General features: G+C 34.7%; 2 protein-coding genes across 3 annotated transcripts; one reads left to right on the top strand and one right to left on the bottom strand.

Moving 5' to 3' along the window:
- The first annotated feature begins 539 nt into the window (after nt 1-539).
- LOC141593500 (protein LURP-one-related 12-like) lies at nt 540-2365 on the top strand. Its single transcript, XM_074414157.1, has 2 exons — nt 540-973; nt 1644-2365. The coding sequence occupies exons 1-2, from the start codon at nt 611-613 to the stop codon at nt 2040-2042; spliced, it is 762 nt and encodes a 253-aa protein (XP_074270258.1). The 5' UTR covers nt 540-610; the 3' UTR covers nt 2043-2365.
- Nucleotides 2366-2847: 482 nt separating this feature from the next.
- LOC141593474 (protein ENHANCED DISEASE RESISTANCE 2-like) lies at nt 2848-16178 on the bottom strand. 2 transcript variants are annotated; one of them, XM_074414156.1, is made up of 21 exons: nt 15664-16178; nt 13002-13076; nt 12656-12709; nt 11874-11939; nt 11651-11754; nt 10187-10254; nt 9996-10109; nt 9845-9885; nt 9665-9765; nt 9243-9338; nt 8147-8211; nt 7995-8066; nt 7703-7858; nt 6777-7009; nt 6663-6702; nt 6311-6564; nt 5113-5157; nt 4896-5036; nt 3841-3936; nt 3646-3747; nt 2848-3460 (listed from the first exon to the last, which is right to left on the bottom strand). In XM_074414156.1, the coding sequence occupies exons 1-21, from the start codon at nt 15817-15819 to the stop codon at nt 3344-3346; spliced, it is 2196 nt and encodes a 731-aa protein (XP_074270257.1). In that variant the 5' UTR covers nt 15820-16178; the 3' UTR covers nt 2848-3343. The 2 variants fall into 2 exon arrangements, with proteins under 2 accessions (XP_074270257.1, XP_074270256.1); XM_074414155.1 differs by having other exon boundaries at nt 11651-11766; nt 15664-16175.
- Nucleotides 16179-17969: the final 1791 nt, after the last annotated feature.

Raw genomic sequence — 17969 nt, 5'->3', positions numbered from 1 at the left:
TATTGATTTTGGATAAGTCATTTTGAACTTTTTCAAATTTACCTTATGAAATTTGTCGCCCCTTTAATAAGGAATACTGGCTCCGTCACTAGTCTAGGAGCCCCGAAAAAGGGCTCGAGGATTTGCCACGATTACTCGGGACAAATATATTACTGACGGGATTCAAACTAGATTATATAAACAACCCTCCAACTAAACTAACTGACAACAACGTAGTCGGTGATTATTTACAACCAACTATATAAGAGTTGATCTTACTTAAAACCGTCTTAATAAAAACCTCTCATAACTTTCTTTTATTTTCACCTTCATCTTTAATCAAGTGGTCAGCCGTCTTAAATTAAAAACTTTTAAATAAGAACAAGCGTCGGTATAAGACTTCAATTGTTTTAGACGCGTATGTAGGTTTGTCACTTATATGTCATGATCAAAGTATCAAATTATATCAACGTACCATAAACATTCTACTGAATTTTCAACCAATAAAAACTGATATTTAAGTTTGCGGCAAGTAAGATAAGATTAACTTACTTCATTTATTATAAGGTCCCATGAATAATTATTCAACCACCTTAACAAATAAAATAAATTATCATCACTTCAAATATAAATGTATAAATACACAAAAAGAAAAAATATAATTACAATTAATTTGTTTTTTCAGTACACAGCATACATCGCTTTTTTTTATAAAAAAAAAAAAAAAAAATTGTCTCGAAAATATAAGATGGGTGATAATGAATATGAACATGAAGTGAGAAAAATGATAGTGGTAGGAGAAAAATATTGTTATAATGAAGAAATAGAATTAACGGTACACAAAAAGTCAATGTTTAGGCAAGGTGATGGGTTCATTGTATACGACCCAAATGGAGATATCATATTTCGAGTTGACTTATATTCTCCTATGAAGCCTCTTGGTCTTGTTCTTATGGACACCTTTGGCAAGCCTCTTCTTACACTTCTTCACAAGGTATATCATAATATGGAATGGATGATTTAGTTTTTAATATGAAATTTTTGATTTTATGTTTTCGATCGGTTTTTTAAGTTCGGGATCATCATTTACAGTGTTACACACTTATTCAAATAAATATAGAAATACGAGAAATTTAGATGTATGTAAATAGAAATTTTGATTTCTGATATCGATGATCTCTCATAGTTTATATAACCCTAAAAAGCAGTAAGGTTAAATGATATATATGCTTGTTTGTGGGTTGGTTAGATGCATGGTTTTAACTTAATTATCAGCTGTGACACTGAAACTCGACCGAGTTATAAAGGTTTTGAAGGTTAATATTGACTATATTTATAGCAAAATGATTGAAATCAATAGGAAGACTAAATAATACATTTGCTTGTTTGAGAGTAGGTTATAATGTTAAATGCATGATTTTACTTAATTATATGTCGTGACTCGTGACACTGAAACACGACCGAGTTATAAAGGTTTTGAAGGTTATCATGACAACAAAATAGGTTAATAATGACTATAGTTATAGCAAAATGATCGAGACCAGTAACAACTATTGAGTTTAAGATCAAGTCTCAAACCGAGATTTAATACTATGTTCAGATGCGGGGTGTATTTGATTTCATTGTAAATTTGTATAATTTTGGATGTTTGCTTTGTGGAATAGAGGCCTACACTTCACCATAGATTGGAAGGGTTCTTGGGAGAGACATCGGACGGTCAACAATCAATCTTAAGCATATGGAAATCAATGATGATCGGACAGTCCAAGATGATGGTGGAATTATATCATGAATCTTCACCTGATGTTCCTATAGAATACCAAATTGAGGGATCTTACAATGAGAGGAGTTGCACCATATTTAGAATGCAGCATGACACGTCATCAGTACACGTGGCACAAATCAAACGGAAAGTGGAGCCCACTAGAAACATGGTGTTAAGTAGAGATGTTTTTAGCCTTATTGTCCAGCCTGGTGTTGATGCTGCTTTTGTAATGGGTTTGGTGTTGGCACTTGATAAAATTGATGGTGATGACGTGGCACTTGCTCCGTCGGGTGGGTAATTTATTGCATATTTGGGAGATGTTATAGTCTAGTGGTTTAGTGATGGCTTGACAGTTGACACTAGCTTAGTCGATTGTTTATTCCCTCGACATTATTTCGTCAAAGGTGTTATAGTCTATTGGTCTACAAATAAATTGGTAAATGGTAAATCACATCTTTCGATTTGAGGCCTGTAGCTAACATGATTAGAGGCTGGGTTTATAGTCTAGAGGTTGGGATACCGTTTACAAAAGTACAACTTGTAGTAAGGCTCTGGCTTTATAGCTCATCTTGTGTGGGGTTTATTTTCCATTTTTTAATGAGTTTTGCATATGCTTGTCAATTGTCTCTCCAGACGGTCTGAAATAAGACGGATGAAATGTCAGCATTTTTTTAATAAAATGTAACCATTTAATGACAATCAGACGGTCTAAAATGAGACGGACCAAATGTCAGCATTTTTTAATAAAATGTAACCATTTAATGATAAAATGTTATTAACTAAAGTTGTTACTTTTTACCTTGAAAATGATGGTAATATTTTATCAGAAAATAGTACATTTTATCGTAAAATGATTACATTTGGTCCGTCTTATTTTCCCATCTGAAATAAGAATTTGGGTAAAACCAATGCTTTTCTAAGTGGAAGAATCAGAAGCCTCTTCTGAGTTCTGACCCCTTCATTCTACAATGTGGCTAGGGATGACAAACGATATAAACCCTGCCAATTTTAATTGGGCCCGATACTGCAAAACTTGGTTCAGGCAACATCTACAAATCCTACAGTCACGGCAGCAACTAAAAAAAGAATGCATGGCCAACAGATTTTTCACAATCTACATTGACTGAACAGAGTAAACTTCAGGCTTCAATAGAAAGCTGTGTTTGGAAGTCTTGGTCTATATTGTGTAACAAGAAATGGAGTAGAACCAACCGACCTCATCGTGGAACCTTTGATGCTACGTAACTATATAACGAGTGACTAAGCGAATAAAAATGACCTAATGTTGATCGAAGTATCGAACCTTGTGAATTATGAAAACTTGAACACACCAACACATCTATAGAGCTACGGCTGTAGAAAATGCAAAGATGGTTGGTCGATCTCGGACATTGCTGCAATCTTCTTCCAGTTCGGAATTTTATACTGAGGACTCCTGGGGAGGGTTGGTTCTTCATGACTTCGATTGAGCCGGCTGATTTGTACTCCTATCTTGGTATTCTTTTCCATCAGAATGAATATGGTTGGTCGCAGTAGAAATGAATGCTATATCCAAAATTAACAAATGCACATATAACATGCTAATTCACCAGGGGGATTTTATTCATCAGTTGATGGATCTGGCTCCAAATTTGGCACAATTGCAGAGGATAGCTCAATATGAGATACACGAACTGCGCCAATCAACTTCTCTGGCAATTCATCCTCAGTATTTGCCTGAAATAAGACATTAGGATTAAGTAATTTAGAGCGCAAGTAAGCAAGTACCCAAAAAGGACACGGTACAAAATCCTTGGAATATAAATCTGGACAACCAAAAACAGAATTGCCTATCTGAAGCAATATTTTTGCTCCAGTTTTATGAAAGCAGTTGAGGTTTCAGCTTTTGTGGGTTTTCATACCTGTACAAGGAAGGCCATATCAACCACTAATGTTGTAATCACCCCAAAAACTAAGCCTAAAACTCCATTGGCTACTGTTGAAGAGCCGATATCAACATCAACCTACAAAAAGCGTAATCAGAATTAAGTTTACTAGTTAAAGAAATAGAGAAAGCATTAAAATTAATCCAAGATTTTCCAGAAGAGAATGGTTACCTCTAAGTAATCAGGCCCCCGAATATAGTTGCAGTCAACTGCTTTCCCTAACAAACAAGGAGTGCTTCCAACACTCTGCCGTACGATCCAAGAGCCCTGCAGAAAGTGCGGAGCACAGAGAGAATGCAGAATTTGACGTAAGTTTCTGGACAAAGGAAAAAATACCTCCAAAGCAAAATAAAATAAAAACGGTGATTAAACAATAAAGGGTTTATTACATTTGCATTTGAAGACTAAGAAAATACATTAATTATACCCGAAAATTCCCTATCTAAATTCATCGCTTCACATAACCTCAGCAATACAACAACAACAACATTACCCCAGTGCCTCAATGGCTCCCGCAAATTGCAGGGTAAGGGGGGGTCGGATGTACAAACTAAAAAAAAATTTAAAATGAGTTTGTATAACTCAATTTCAGCTATACTAACAAGTAACATAGATCACTGTTCACGCGTCCGCATCTGAGTCAGGTAATTGCTAGACCTTTTTCACACTATCAATCAAAGACAAGTGTATCATGTCCAGAACCATGCCAAATATACTACAGCCTCAAAGGTGCTCCTAAGCAGGCTGAGTGACACAGAACGGAAGGTAAAGCGATGACATAATTCCACACCTGTCAGTGATACCACTCTAAGAAAAGGGTGGGGACAAGAAGAAAGAGAAAAAAAACCGCCAAATACTTCAAGCACCATTGTCCATAAAACTTGATCAAATTTTCCTAAATGGTGTGTGTCACAGATACTTTTAAATGTCAAGTTGGTATAGTTTACACCGTTGAAAACATATAGAGCCGGATTTTTAGCTTGAAATTTGAAATTTCTGCAAGTTCCATCTTCCGTACAGAGAATTCAATAGCAAAATCATATACAACTCAAACTTGCTACGATGGTTGTTTTTCGAAATGGAGAACGGTCAGTAACTAATAAGGGTACTAGCACTATAAACAAGGTCACAAATAATATACAAAGGATCACTTCAAATATTGAGTAGTACGACAATACGACTAGTGGGCTTGTAGCACTTTTGAAAAATGGTTGTATGCTGATTACCTTCGGAACTGAAGGGATGAGTTTCAGGCGACTGTTACGGAACTCATCATCACCATCCACAAAACGTTGCAAAAGTGACCCGGGGACTAATTTAGCAGCCACAAAATAAAAGACCATACTGTAGTGAGTTGAAGCAGGTACCTGAAAAAAAATGTGTGAGTATTATTAACTCAGGCAAGTCACCTTTAAGATAATGGATCTGCTATAAGGGACTTACTTGAACATTTACAACCAAAGAAAACAACCCTTTCTCTGAGGCAACCTGAGAAGAAAAATATAGATGCATAAGCTTACTGAACACAAACGAGCTGTCAAATGCAGCCACATGGACACAAAAGTAGAGGATCAATGTTGATATTATCAACAATTAGTTATTACGGTACCCCTATAAACTGCCAATAGGCTAATCAGACACTGCCACATGAGTGAGGGGGCTGCGGGGACAAAGTCTACAATCAGACAGAACACTATTTTATCATGGGTAAAGGAAAACAAGAACTCCTTCATTGGATGCATAAATGTTACAGGCCCATATAATTTTTCTTGCGACATTTCTTCCTACATTTCAGTTTCTTTCACCTTAAGAATGACCCACTGCTTAAGAAGTTTCTGCCAACACATGCAAATATGATTTTTTGTCTGCTTCAGGAGCAAAGGAACATATAATGTAGTCTAAGAGAGCTAATCCCACAAAATCTACCATCAGACGTAACACTATTCTATCTTGAGTAAAGGAAAACAAGAACTCCTTTACTGAATGCATAAATGTTTCAGACCCATATAATTGTTCTTGCGAGATGCCACCTTCATCCATTTCAATTTCTTTTACCGTATAGAAGCCTAGGAGATCTAAACCCATTCACATGATTTAGCCAAAAGCAAATTTAATAGCGGTGTATCCAACAGTTTACAAAAGCTGCTTATCTCGCAATACCTAGGCAAGGTCTAACAGTGATCTCCCCACCCTACCAACCCAAATCTCTCTATAAGCAACTTGGAACTATGGATACATCTTAGACTACCCAGTAGACCCTTAAGCACTGAAATACTGAACATGTTACAATCAAAAGTGCACACCAAATTAATTGCATAAACATATCGAATTCTAGGTTATGAAAATCTCAAATCACACAAGCCCACCATCATTGAACAGGTAATTGCCAAGTTAGATAAGAATACATCATATGTTTGCAAAAAATGTTTGGAAATCCCGGAAAAATCAATTCACAACTAGAAACTACCCAAATTAGCATAGTGCATGTCAGCACAAGCATTGTGTACTAGGATCTGAAAATTAGTAGAGCATAGAACTTTTGCCATTTTCTAGTATTTCTTGCAATATAAGTGAACTTTTTTCAAGAGAAATGAAATTGTTCAGGCATCCACTATCATGGAAAAACAATTTAGATTCTCACCTGTGCTGCACAGCCTTGACGTCTAGCAACATGGTCCATCCGTCTCGTGTCCTTGAGCCAATCAACTGCCACAAGATCCATCAAGTGTTTTCCTGCTGGAACCTTCGATTTGTCGCGACTGTAACCCTTTCCCCGAACTTTAAAGTTGTTTCCATCAGATATTCTCCAACAATTTCGAGCATTTTCATTGTCATCTCGTTTCAAATTACCAGAGAACATCGCCAAGTCAATGTGATCTGTCACTTCTTCAACAGCTTGAAAATAAAAAAGAATTTATCAATCTATGTTTGTTATGAAACTACAACAAGTTGTGGTCATTGGCAGAACAGAAAGGTGAATAAAGCAGTCCTACCTGTTTTCTTGACATCATTCTCAGGTGTTGGAGGGTAAACCTACAGAATTGATAACATTATGTTTAAAATATAAGATTTCACATAAAGTTTAGGAGAAAAAATCTAGCACACACCTCTTCGTCAGCCTCAGCTATCTGGTAATCCTCATCCTCGTCAGATTCATCATCCATCATCACAGAGTTTCTATTCGGAACAATATTTGTATCAGGAGAACTCGGATGGATAGATGACTCACGAAGCTTTTGATTCTTTTTTGAAGGCATAGAAGCAGAAGTCATATTGACCATAACAGGAATTCTTGGTGTAGCAATTCTTTCATCAGATTGACTAAAATATTCACGCAGCCCTGTTCAAGATAGAGAGAATAGTGAACTTAATCAAATAAATGAATCTAAGAGGCAAAACTAGAAGCTTCCTTAAACCAACTAAAAGAAACAAATACCAATCCACCAATAGAAAATCATCATTGTATATTTGCTACACAATTAAATGACTTAGCAAAACGTGTAGCATGAAGTCAATAATATTACAGCGTCAGTTATATCTCAGTGCAAGTTCCGATCAGTCTGGGATGCAGGTAGTTGGTTCTTGATCAGTCAAGAAACCAGAACATTATTGCTGAAAGTTTCCACTACATGAAGATAAATTTAAAATCATCTTCAACCAAATTAATTCTAGATTATTGTACTTCCAATACTTTCTATTGATTTATGTGAACCTACAAATAAAAAAAACTTAATAAAAATAGAAGTTGCTTAAAGCCTAAATAAGTGAGAACTAATCTGCACAGTTTTATATTGTTCTTCTGTAAGTAATCCAAGATCAACAGTCACAAAACTGTTATGGAAGTGTCATGCCGTTGTGATACCCAATATTAGAGCAGAAAAAAAAATAGTACTTTGGCAGTGAGCTCACTGAAAAATAAAGTCCATAACCAGTCGCAATGAAATCCACTCGCTAAAAGACGAACTCTAAACTGAGAAGAACCAGACACACAAACAATTCGCAAAAATTACAAAAGATGCTCTTAAGAGATCACCTGCGACACTGTTTAACATTTGCAGGAGGCAATGTTGCTGAAATGATGAAAGGTAGCCTACACCCCACCCTTTCAGATCAATTTGCATAAGATGTTGCACCTGCGATCTGGGTCTGCCATTTCGAGGTTTCAATGGGGAAATATTGTACCCACCACCTGAGAAATTGTGCTATAATTGTTATTAAAATGTTTATGCAGGAAAGAGACAAATCATATGTGCTTCGCATCAGCAATTTTGCGTTCTACCAAAGCAAGAGGTCAGAAGGATATCAACAAAAGATGTGAATCTTACTCTCAATGTGGGCGCGCACGAATCCTGGCTGTGGGCCGCAGTTTTCATGCACCCTAGAGCAGAACAATACAACTGCATAAGAAGAACAGTGTAAGATGAAGAGAAAGGGACATTAAAGTTGGATGAGAAAGAACTACAAAGATTAAACTTACCATAACTTCCATCATCATTTCGGCGCCAATAACGCACATAGCAAAGGTCACGAGGCCAAATTAACCTGGAGAAAGATCAACCTCATAAAGCTTAACCCCGAAAATAATAGAAAAAGGTTGTAATTAAGAAAAAGCCTTATAAATCCATTATGTAAAAATGAGAACACAACTACCTAGTCACTAGTCACTTTTCTTTGGATCTGATGTACTAAATAAAAATGGCTTTTTATACTAGATTATCAAACTCGTTCACGCCCTCGTATCTCACACTCATGGGGTTACAATTTTTAAGAACTATATTGTAGATGTTACGAGGATAATGATAGTGCATCAAGAGAAATCTGGCATAAGTACCTAAAGGAAAATTGAAGTTTGAAAAATAACTCGTGATGATGAGAAGTTACTGCTTCTTAGTAAAATAAAAGTAATGCTTTCATTTAAGCAGAAATGTATGAACAGGGGATTTAAACATCACTTCTGCAGTATGTTCCAGACTGATCATACTAGTGAATTGTATATTCTAAAAAAATTAAATTATCCTATTCTATACAATAGATTCATTGTAGAGGTAAACCGTACAGGATGATGCATCATCAAGGTTCCTACACTAATACTATGCACATTGAGATACATAATCTCCCAAAGCCTCCTGTGGAGCTAACAACAAAAGTACTCCCTCCATAACTCCAAATCCCCTATTTGCATCTTTTACACTATTTTTGAGTGAAAAAATCTTCATAATTCTTTGCAAAAAAATAAAAGGAAATATAGTCATGCAGCATCTTGTTTGATTAATTTTCATTAGTATAATAAAAATAAAAGGAAATATAGCCATGCAGGCAAGCAGCATCTTGTTTGATTAATTTTCATTAGTATAATTTTCATTGTATAGTAGAGGTTTTTCTATCATGTGCACATTCCAATGGGAACATGATAAGAATTAATTATCTGACTAACTTTAGCAAACCAAAAGATCATCTTTATATATTATTAATTTCCTCTCTCTTCAACTACCCTTTCCAATATCCAAATAAACTTTAGCTTTACAGAAATTGAGAGTGAACTTCGCGTAACAGAGCAATTTCAAAGAACTTACATCGAGTACCAGTCGAGCTGAAGTCTATGATATATAACTGCAGTATGTCCATCTACCTCCTCAACTAAACTCCCAAACTGGAAACTGCAGTCCCATCTACACCACCACACAAAAAAAAGTAACTAAAATTAGAACAAAAGAAAAGAAAGAACTACAAAAGAGTGGAGGTTTGAAATTTCTTCAATCGAGGTCGGTGGTCTACTTATGACTTATGAGAGCGGTGGTGCATGGCCGCTTGGAATGGTTCAGGAACGTGTCGTGTTTAATAGAGACGAAGGTTGTAAACCAGAGGATGAGAATATACAATGCAATGACTAGCAATGTATAGGAAAAATAAGCGTGAATGCACCGTGATACCCAGCATTAAATTAAAAGTTTCTGCAGAAGTAATTGACAAAGTTCACAGCAAATATGAAACTTACTCAAACCGAGTCCCATCCATACTCATTACAAGTTCAAAAATTTCTTCACATGAAGCTTCAACAACTCCCACAGCCTTCATTGCTCTACTACAACTCCTTGGCTGAATAACAGGAAATTCGTGTGATAAACCACTAATAAAAAAAACGGAGACAATCATTTTCAGAGAAGAAATCACATACAAGGTAATCAACATCAGATAGCTCTTCAAAAATTCGGAGTCCTGTGATACCCAAAAAACAATTACCATAACAAATAATTTGCAACAGATATTTTTCTAACAGATCGCTAGCTCGAAAATAAAAACAACGATATCATAGGAGATAGTCTTACCATTTTGACATTGAAGAAGACGCCAATGCTTCCTAGAGAATGCTTGACTGTTGTTACTTTGGGAAAGATCAGAGTCAATTTCTCGGGTCCAGTCAAACACAGCCTCTGGAAGTCCTGCAAGTTGAATAATATGTATCAAGCAAAATGAGAACGATGCCAGAACAAGTAATTCGTATTACGGGGGGACTGACCATTTCCAATTGTTGTCCTCCTCAACATGTTAGCGGCGGTGTCCTCGTCATCTTCCTGAGCGCTAAGCCTGTCATGAGCCATGGATAAAAACGCAATAATGAAATTGACATGGGAGCTTATTACTAAAAAAGGATGGGGATGCAAAATTCTATGCATTCTCTAAAACCAATTATTACCAGCACCAACCACTGGTAACAATACAAAAAATAAAGAAGCATGGATAGTTCACAACTTTGGTTGGAGCATCTCTAATCGATGTATATTGCCTTGGAAGCACAGGGGTCGACATTGGTGTTTTAAGGCTAAATACGGACAGTGCTTCACACTTTGTTGTGTATTTATAACAGCAGAGCAACTTAGAGGCTCTAAAATGAGATCTACGACATTGTGGCTAATATCTCTGTTTCAAAACCATCCACTTCTTCTAAATGATCACTGATCGTCTGAGTAACAGACCTAATCATCCAAGTATGTAGTATACTTTTCTTATGTTAGCCCAACCGTCAAGGCAGCCGAATACAATGCTTTTATATGAAGAAAGTTGTGGTTTAATCACCAGGTAATGAACACCGATTTGAGCCAGGTTTCATCATACTTTGGTTTAAGTGAAGACAAAAGTTTAAACTCAAGCATGCTTATTCCTCAGCTTTGGCTTTGTTTTTAATAATCGATACAACCTCATTCGTAATGTGTTCTCCAACACCCAAGAGTGGTTTTAAATCCTTCCTCATTTTCACAGTTTTTTTTCCATATTCCATTTAAGGAACTCTCACCGTTTTCTTCTTATTTAAGAACTATCTATTTTGGCCTAATACTTACCCCTACTTTTCACCCATAATTACCTATTTTGCCACTACTTGCATTGTACTATATTAATATTATACTCCATTTCCCACTTAATTTATTCTCATTCTCCACTTGCATTGTACTATATTATTATTTCACTCTATTTCTCAAGAATTGTGCCCGAACACAGAAATAAAGGGAATAGAAAGGAAAAATGTGAATTCTTCAACGTGATACCCATAACCTCTAACTCGCCACCTTTTGAAATTACCTATCTGGGCATTGCCTAACAAAAATTTGTCCACCATAACTAAAAAAAATCTCCAACAAGGGACTATACACAATTCAATCATGGTTATAACTGGTGGTGGAAGCGCGAAGAAATAAGAGGTGGGATATATGATCTATGCTGCAAAAATATGTGGGTCTACGAATAAACAAGTCAAGTTTATTTAACACCATATAAAATTTGTTCTTGATGTGTACCAACTCTTCAAAAACCCAATTTCTAACTCCAAACCGCTACTTTATTTTGAAACAGACACCGCCTATGGAGTCAATGCCACAATGATTCAACTACACTATCTCAAACAGATGCACAACTAGTATAAATAATTAGAAACATGCATGATAATTTCAAGCTCCAGAAATTAAATAAACAAGCCAGAGCCACTTACTGACTTTCACGGTCTGAGGAAGAATCATTTCTCATGGATTCTGATCCTGCTTTATACTCAAACGATATGTACTTTTTGCCGTTAGCAACTTGTGATTGCTGGTGCTGCAAAAGGAACTTCAGCAAGTATATTATATATTCATGAATCGAAGAAAACAACAAGTTAGAACTAAATGATAAAATCACGCACTGCAACTGTAACTGCACATATAACAGGGGTAGACCTGGTCAATAACTTGCTCAATTTTTTCCTTCCAGATTAGTGCTTCTTGGATGTTGAATGCTGCCATCTTCACCACAAAGACAGATCAGAATTTCATTCACAAGATGGCATTTTCTAATGCTGAAATAACTGAAGGCCACTACATCATGACAAACCATGATCAGATACGTTTTCTAAGTTAAATTCTCCTTACACAAAATGAAAAAGGGACGAGAATCAAAATGTCACTGTCACACGAATAGACAGCTAACACAGAGATCATAATATTATTGCACGTTTTGGTAGTACTCTGCACAAAATTGGTAAATTCCATATATTGTTTAACCACTCAGACGCAATGCACGAAGACTCACGTCAAAACCTCTCAAAGCGAACTTCACTCTGATAATCAGCAGTTTTCAGAGGCCTCCAGAACCAACATTTTGACAGTACACAGGTGATATCTAATTCTGAATGAGCTCAAACAAAAGTTATTCAACATCGAATCAACAAAAAACGGGGAGAAAACAGACCTAACAAACCTCCCATAAGGGGCAAACTATCACCCTGCGTTCCCTTCAGAGCATCAAGGGTTTAAACATCATATTTTGTTCTAAATGTAAAAAAGGCTTAGAATCTAACAGCTAAATTAGAACGCCATAAAGGAAAAGAACACAAGGTGCAAAGAAAAAGGAGTGAACCTTCACCAACTTAGCAAGAATCATATACAGAAGTGGGAGAAGTCATAAACCAGGTATACTTAAAAATGTAATAGTTAGAAGAATAGAGAGGAAGTGAACTCACCGTAATTCGGTGATACTTGTCCTTCATGTTGTACACGCATAAAACATAGACCATCTGGATATCCAGCAAAATAAATACAGTAATAAGAACATTAAATAATTTATTTGTTTATTTATTTAAAAAAAAAAAAAAAAAAAAAAAACTTCTCTAAGATGACTCAAAAAGGAAACCATAACGCTAGTAAAGGTAAAAAAATTATAAGAGTATTATTAATCATTGGACATATGCAAATGCAACCTATGCACTTTGGTACACTGGAAGTCTGGAACACAGTGGATTAAGATGATTGTATCCTTCCAAACAAGTAAAAGAAGTAACCGTGTAAAATATCAAAGGTAACGCTCACATGTCCATGATGAGTCTTCAAGCCTCTATCCTCCACTCTACAATTTCCATCAATAACAAGTGTCTTCACTGGTACCTAATTGAGCAAGAAAACATAAATAGTTATGATGTATATAAGTTGGTCCACAACATCCTTAGAAAAAAGGAGTTCAAAATAGAGAAAATTACCAAAAAAAAATAAAGTAAAATAAAATAAAATTTGTTTCTGAAAGCAATAACTTCCTTCATCATGTGCAAACCTATTTTACTGAAACACTAAGGCTAGTATCTTTGTGTTTTAATAAAAGCTACACACTTTACTTGTAGAACTACCACCACTACCATGCAAAGCCGTCAATTGATGACAAACTTTCCACAAAAAAAGCATATGAAACCCAAATGATACTAAAGAGAGTTGTGTACATCTTAAACCGCCCTCTCAGCCGATAAAAGTAGCTTCTACGGAGAAGGTGGTGTAATACTAAAACTAGAAGAAAAACATGTACTCCCATAGTCCCATCCTCACATCTCTATGTTTCTAACTACTATGATTTCACTTCACATTCCACCAACTTATTTGACAATCTCACATCAAGAGTTCATGATATTAACTATTAAGGCCTCGTTCCATAGTGAGAAACCAATTTCTTTGAAAATACTTTTCCTTACGTCCCAATAGTTTGGTTGTATAAAGGGGAAACATGAGGTAAGTACGAATGGTAACCTCATTTATTCTCAGAATTACCAACTTTTCTTTTAAAAACATAAATGAAAATTTTCTCCTCTTCCTCCTCTTTTCAGACCATTTCTCTATAAAACCAAAAAAAATTGTTAGGGACTCGATTCTACACTTAGTTTTTCTGCGGAAAATATTTCTCTCCTACTGAAGTGTATTGAGAAAACCTACAGGTTCCTCCTGAAATCCCCTTTCTACCTTTGTTCTCACTCAACAAACCCACTAAAACTCTATTGGAAATGGAAACAGGTAGGTCTACCATTCTTGGGATTTCTGCTACATACATACCTAGCCAGTAGCAACTCTATCACGGAGCATAACTACAAGTTATTTAAATTTTCCACACAATAATTCAAAGTTTGAGACAATCCCACAGGCCACGTCTAGCGTTCGCGCCCAAACAATCAGCATCTGTCACTATTTCCTCAATTCAATCACACCTAAACTAATCCTTAGACCTCACTCCTACCTCCATGGTCTTGTGTACATTTTATACCAACTACCTCATTTCATTCCAATGCCATGGCCACATCCCAACCAAAATATTTTACCTCTCACAAATACTTTTACAAGATTGAGATTATCATTTAGTACACTACATAAAGGCTCTTCCAAGAAACAACTCCTTAGATTACCGAAAGAAAACATTTTCATCTCACAACCCGAATTTAAATTTATCACTGCTTGTCGTTCTACAATATTCCATACCCCAATCAACTAACACAGTAACACTTAACTACGTCATCATAGAGTTGCCACATTCGAACAATAGATCCACTTCTGGTTATCTTACTTCGATACTTCAATTTAGTTGTGTGTCATGTGTCCGACATGACACGACACTACACTGCATTTTAACCAAAACAACGAAAACATTACACAAATTAACGTATCCAACTCTCCCACACTGTGTCGTGTCTGATACTTGCACCCAACATAAGCTTCCACATTAATCCAATATCAAGATATGGATCAAAATGCTAATTTCCTTCCCGAATTATTGAACATTTCATACCTAAAAAAATCAAAACTACAACTAAATAATCCTTTAAAAAAATTATCAAACTTCATAACTTCATTCAGCAAACAAACTAATCACGAAATTCGCTCATCCTAGTTGATTACTTCACACTTAAATCAACACTAAAACTAAATCATCCTTTTAAAAAATCCAATTCAACTCCATCGCTTCATTCACCAAACAAACTAATCACAAAATTCGCTCATCTTTGTCGATTATCTCACACTCAAATCAATCAACACTAAAACTAAATCATCCTTTGAAAATAAACTCGTTCAACTTCACCACTTCATTCGGCAAACATCTAATCACAAAATTCGCACATCATCTTCGTAGATGATTTCATATCTAAATCAATCAAGACTAAAACTAAATCATCTTTTCAGAAAAAAAAAATAATCAAACTTCACCACCTAAATCAGCAAACAAACTAACATCGCATTTCATTTACACAAAACAACAAAATCACTGAATAACAAACTTAACAGCTACACAAATCAATAAGTAACTCTACGATCAACAACAACTAAAACAATCAAATCGTCCTCGTCGATTATTTGCTACTTCAATCAATTCAATACTAAAACTAAATCTTCCTACAAAAATAAACTCATTCAACTTCATTACTTCAATCAGCAAACTAACACACACCACAAAATCGATGAAGCAACTACCTACACAAACCACGCTAACTCTACGATCATCATCCTCGACAACAACAACAACAACAACAACAGTCAAATCATCCTCAATTATTACATACTTAAATCAATCAACACTAAAACTAAATCATTCCGAACTTCATCACTTCAGCGATCAAACTAACACCGCGAAATCGTCGAAAAACAAACAAACTAAACAACTACACACTACAATCATCATCATCAACAATAACAACACAAATAACAACAGAAACAACAAAATAACCTGATTATCTTGAGGTTTACGCTTATAATAAGCAAGAAGACGAGGCTCAAGAACAAAATATCTCATATGAATAAAAGATCGACCGATTTTCCTTCTCCCAATCCTAACCATCCAACCTTCATACACAACTTTCGAATTCGATGACGATGATGCCATCACTTTTTCCTTCTCACTTCCCAAAAAACAAGGAAAATGAGGAATTTTACTTAGTAATTCTGCTATACTTCAAATCGTATAATAACAATCTCTTGATTCAATTGTTCTTCAACAAATTCGCAATAATTCGCATATCAATTGTTCAAATTAACTGAAAATTGATCAATTATTCATCAATTTAGGAAAAAAAACAGTGGAATTTTACAGTGATTTAGTGATAATTTTGATCGTTGAAGATGAATTTGTGTAATTTGAATGTGATTAATGTGAATATTAGGTTTGAAAATTGGAGAAAATTGGTAAAAAGATGTGTAGAGAGAGAAAGAGAAAGGAATGCAAGATCTAATTTTTCAACTATTAAAAATAATAATATTAAAATAATAATATAATTATGATTATGAATTTAAGATTATTTTATTTATTATTTATGTGTTAGTAGTAGTAGTAGTTAGTTGAAAACTGGGATTTTTTGAGATTAGGTTTTTGTCTTTTATTGTGTTTTTCATTAGTTTATGTTATGTATGGTTGGTTAGTTCTTTATACACTCTCTCAAATGCTTCAAATTCAATGAATTTGGTTTGAGAAAGACGGTTGAATCCAAGTTTTATGTAATTAGAAAGTCTATTGTAAAATCGTATTATAATAAAATATTATAAAACTGTCTATAAATTATTTTGGTGAACATAATACTTTAATAGGTCAGGAAAAGAAAAAATAGTTGTTCGTTATATATTGATAGATATTGAAAGAAAAAGCTAAAAATGATATACTCCCTTCAAATGGGAAAAACATATATATTTGGAGGGAGTATTTATTAGAAAAACAAAGGTGCTAACTACTAAGGTAGTATGATTTTATCGTACTACTTAACAATTAGAGTAGTGTATACTAAGTAAGGAATTGAGAGATTCAATTCTCCTATAAATACGACATTAAAATTTATATTTGTTTTTATTTTTTAATACATTATTTTTCATCTAAAATTAGCTGTCAAATGTTTTAATAGAAATCTAAACCATCAATAAGAGGGTGATCTCCATTTAGGAAGAAATAGTTTTTTGTTTTTTGGAACAAATTTATGAAGAAATGGTGGGAATCAAATCAGTGTAGATCTACTCCTCAATAATAAAATTTATTTTTCCTCCCTTAATCATTTATTTATTTATAATTCCATTACAAATAATATAAAAGGTAAATAAGACGAGATATAAAACCGAGAAAGTACGGTAGAATTGTTATTAAGTCCATAGGATTTTGTTAGACCATGTACCATATTACAAGTCATTAGAATAGCTATCTACCTTTTCTTCTACATGCTCCTTTCACAATCAATTAAATTTTCTCCATTCATTTGTCTTCCGACTCTACACGACAAATACTAGTTAAGCCATTATAATTCTTTTTATTTATTTTACGTAGTTGCTTTTTCATAAACATCGTTTACCACCATTTTCCCCCAAATTTATGTCTTACAAGTTACTTGTACAAGTATACCAAGGCTTCTACTAATAATTAATGAAAATATCAAAGAAAGATACCTTGGTTTAGTTTAACTAATTGTGTGATTGATCTTCATAAACTACTCACTACTCACCTAATGCCTATAGACCCCACAAATCAAGAAAAATAATTTAAGGGCTCATGTTTGAAAATTATAAATTATTTATATAAATATAGTAAGAAATTTGTGTAGTTAGTAAAAAAAATGCATTATAACATAAATAATTAAATATATATATATATATATATACGAAGTATAAAATTAGAAAATATACTCGTATAATACTTTGGAGTCTGGACCACCCGTAGACCGTAGTAGTATCTTTGGATCACCGTCTTAAAATATACTCAATACATTTTTTTCCCTGCTAAATACTCTCCATAGAACGAAAAAATGAAGAGCAACTTCTCATTTCCTCCTTCCAATAAGCACTTGTAGAGCAAATACAGAGATAAAGTTACGTGACCTGTTTCGGCAAGTATTCGGTAAACTGATGTTCGAAACAAAGGTAAACATCGAAAACATTAAACCGAAATTCGATTCACCATACCCTTTATAATTCTGGTGCTGAATCTCAATCTTATAAAAACCCACGTATGCAGACATTGAACTAGTTCAATCAAGAGAATGACAAACGACGTGAACGACA

This window comes from Silene latifolia, chromosome 1, assembly GCF_048544455.1.
Source record: "Silene latifolia isolate original U9 population chromosome 1, ASM4854445v1, whole genome shotgun sequence".
Classification (NCBI taxonomy): Eukaryota; Viridiplantae; Streptophyta; class Magnoliopsida; order Caryophyllales; family Caryophyllaceae; genus Silene; species Silene latifolia.
Note: the sequence above shows the minus strand (reverse complement) of the source record. Positions and strands in the feature narration are given on the sequence as shown.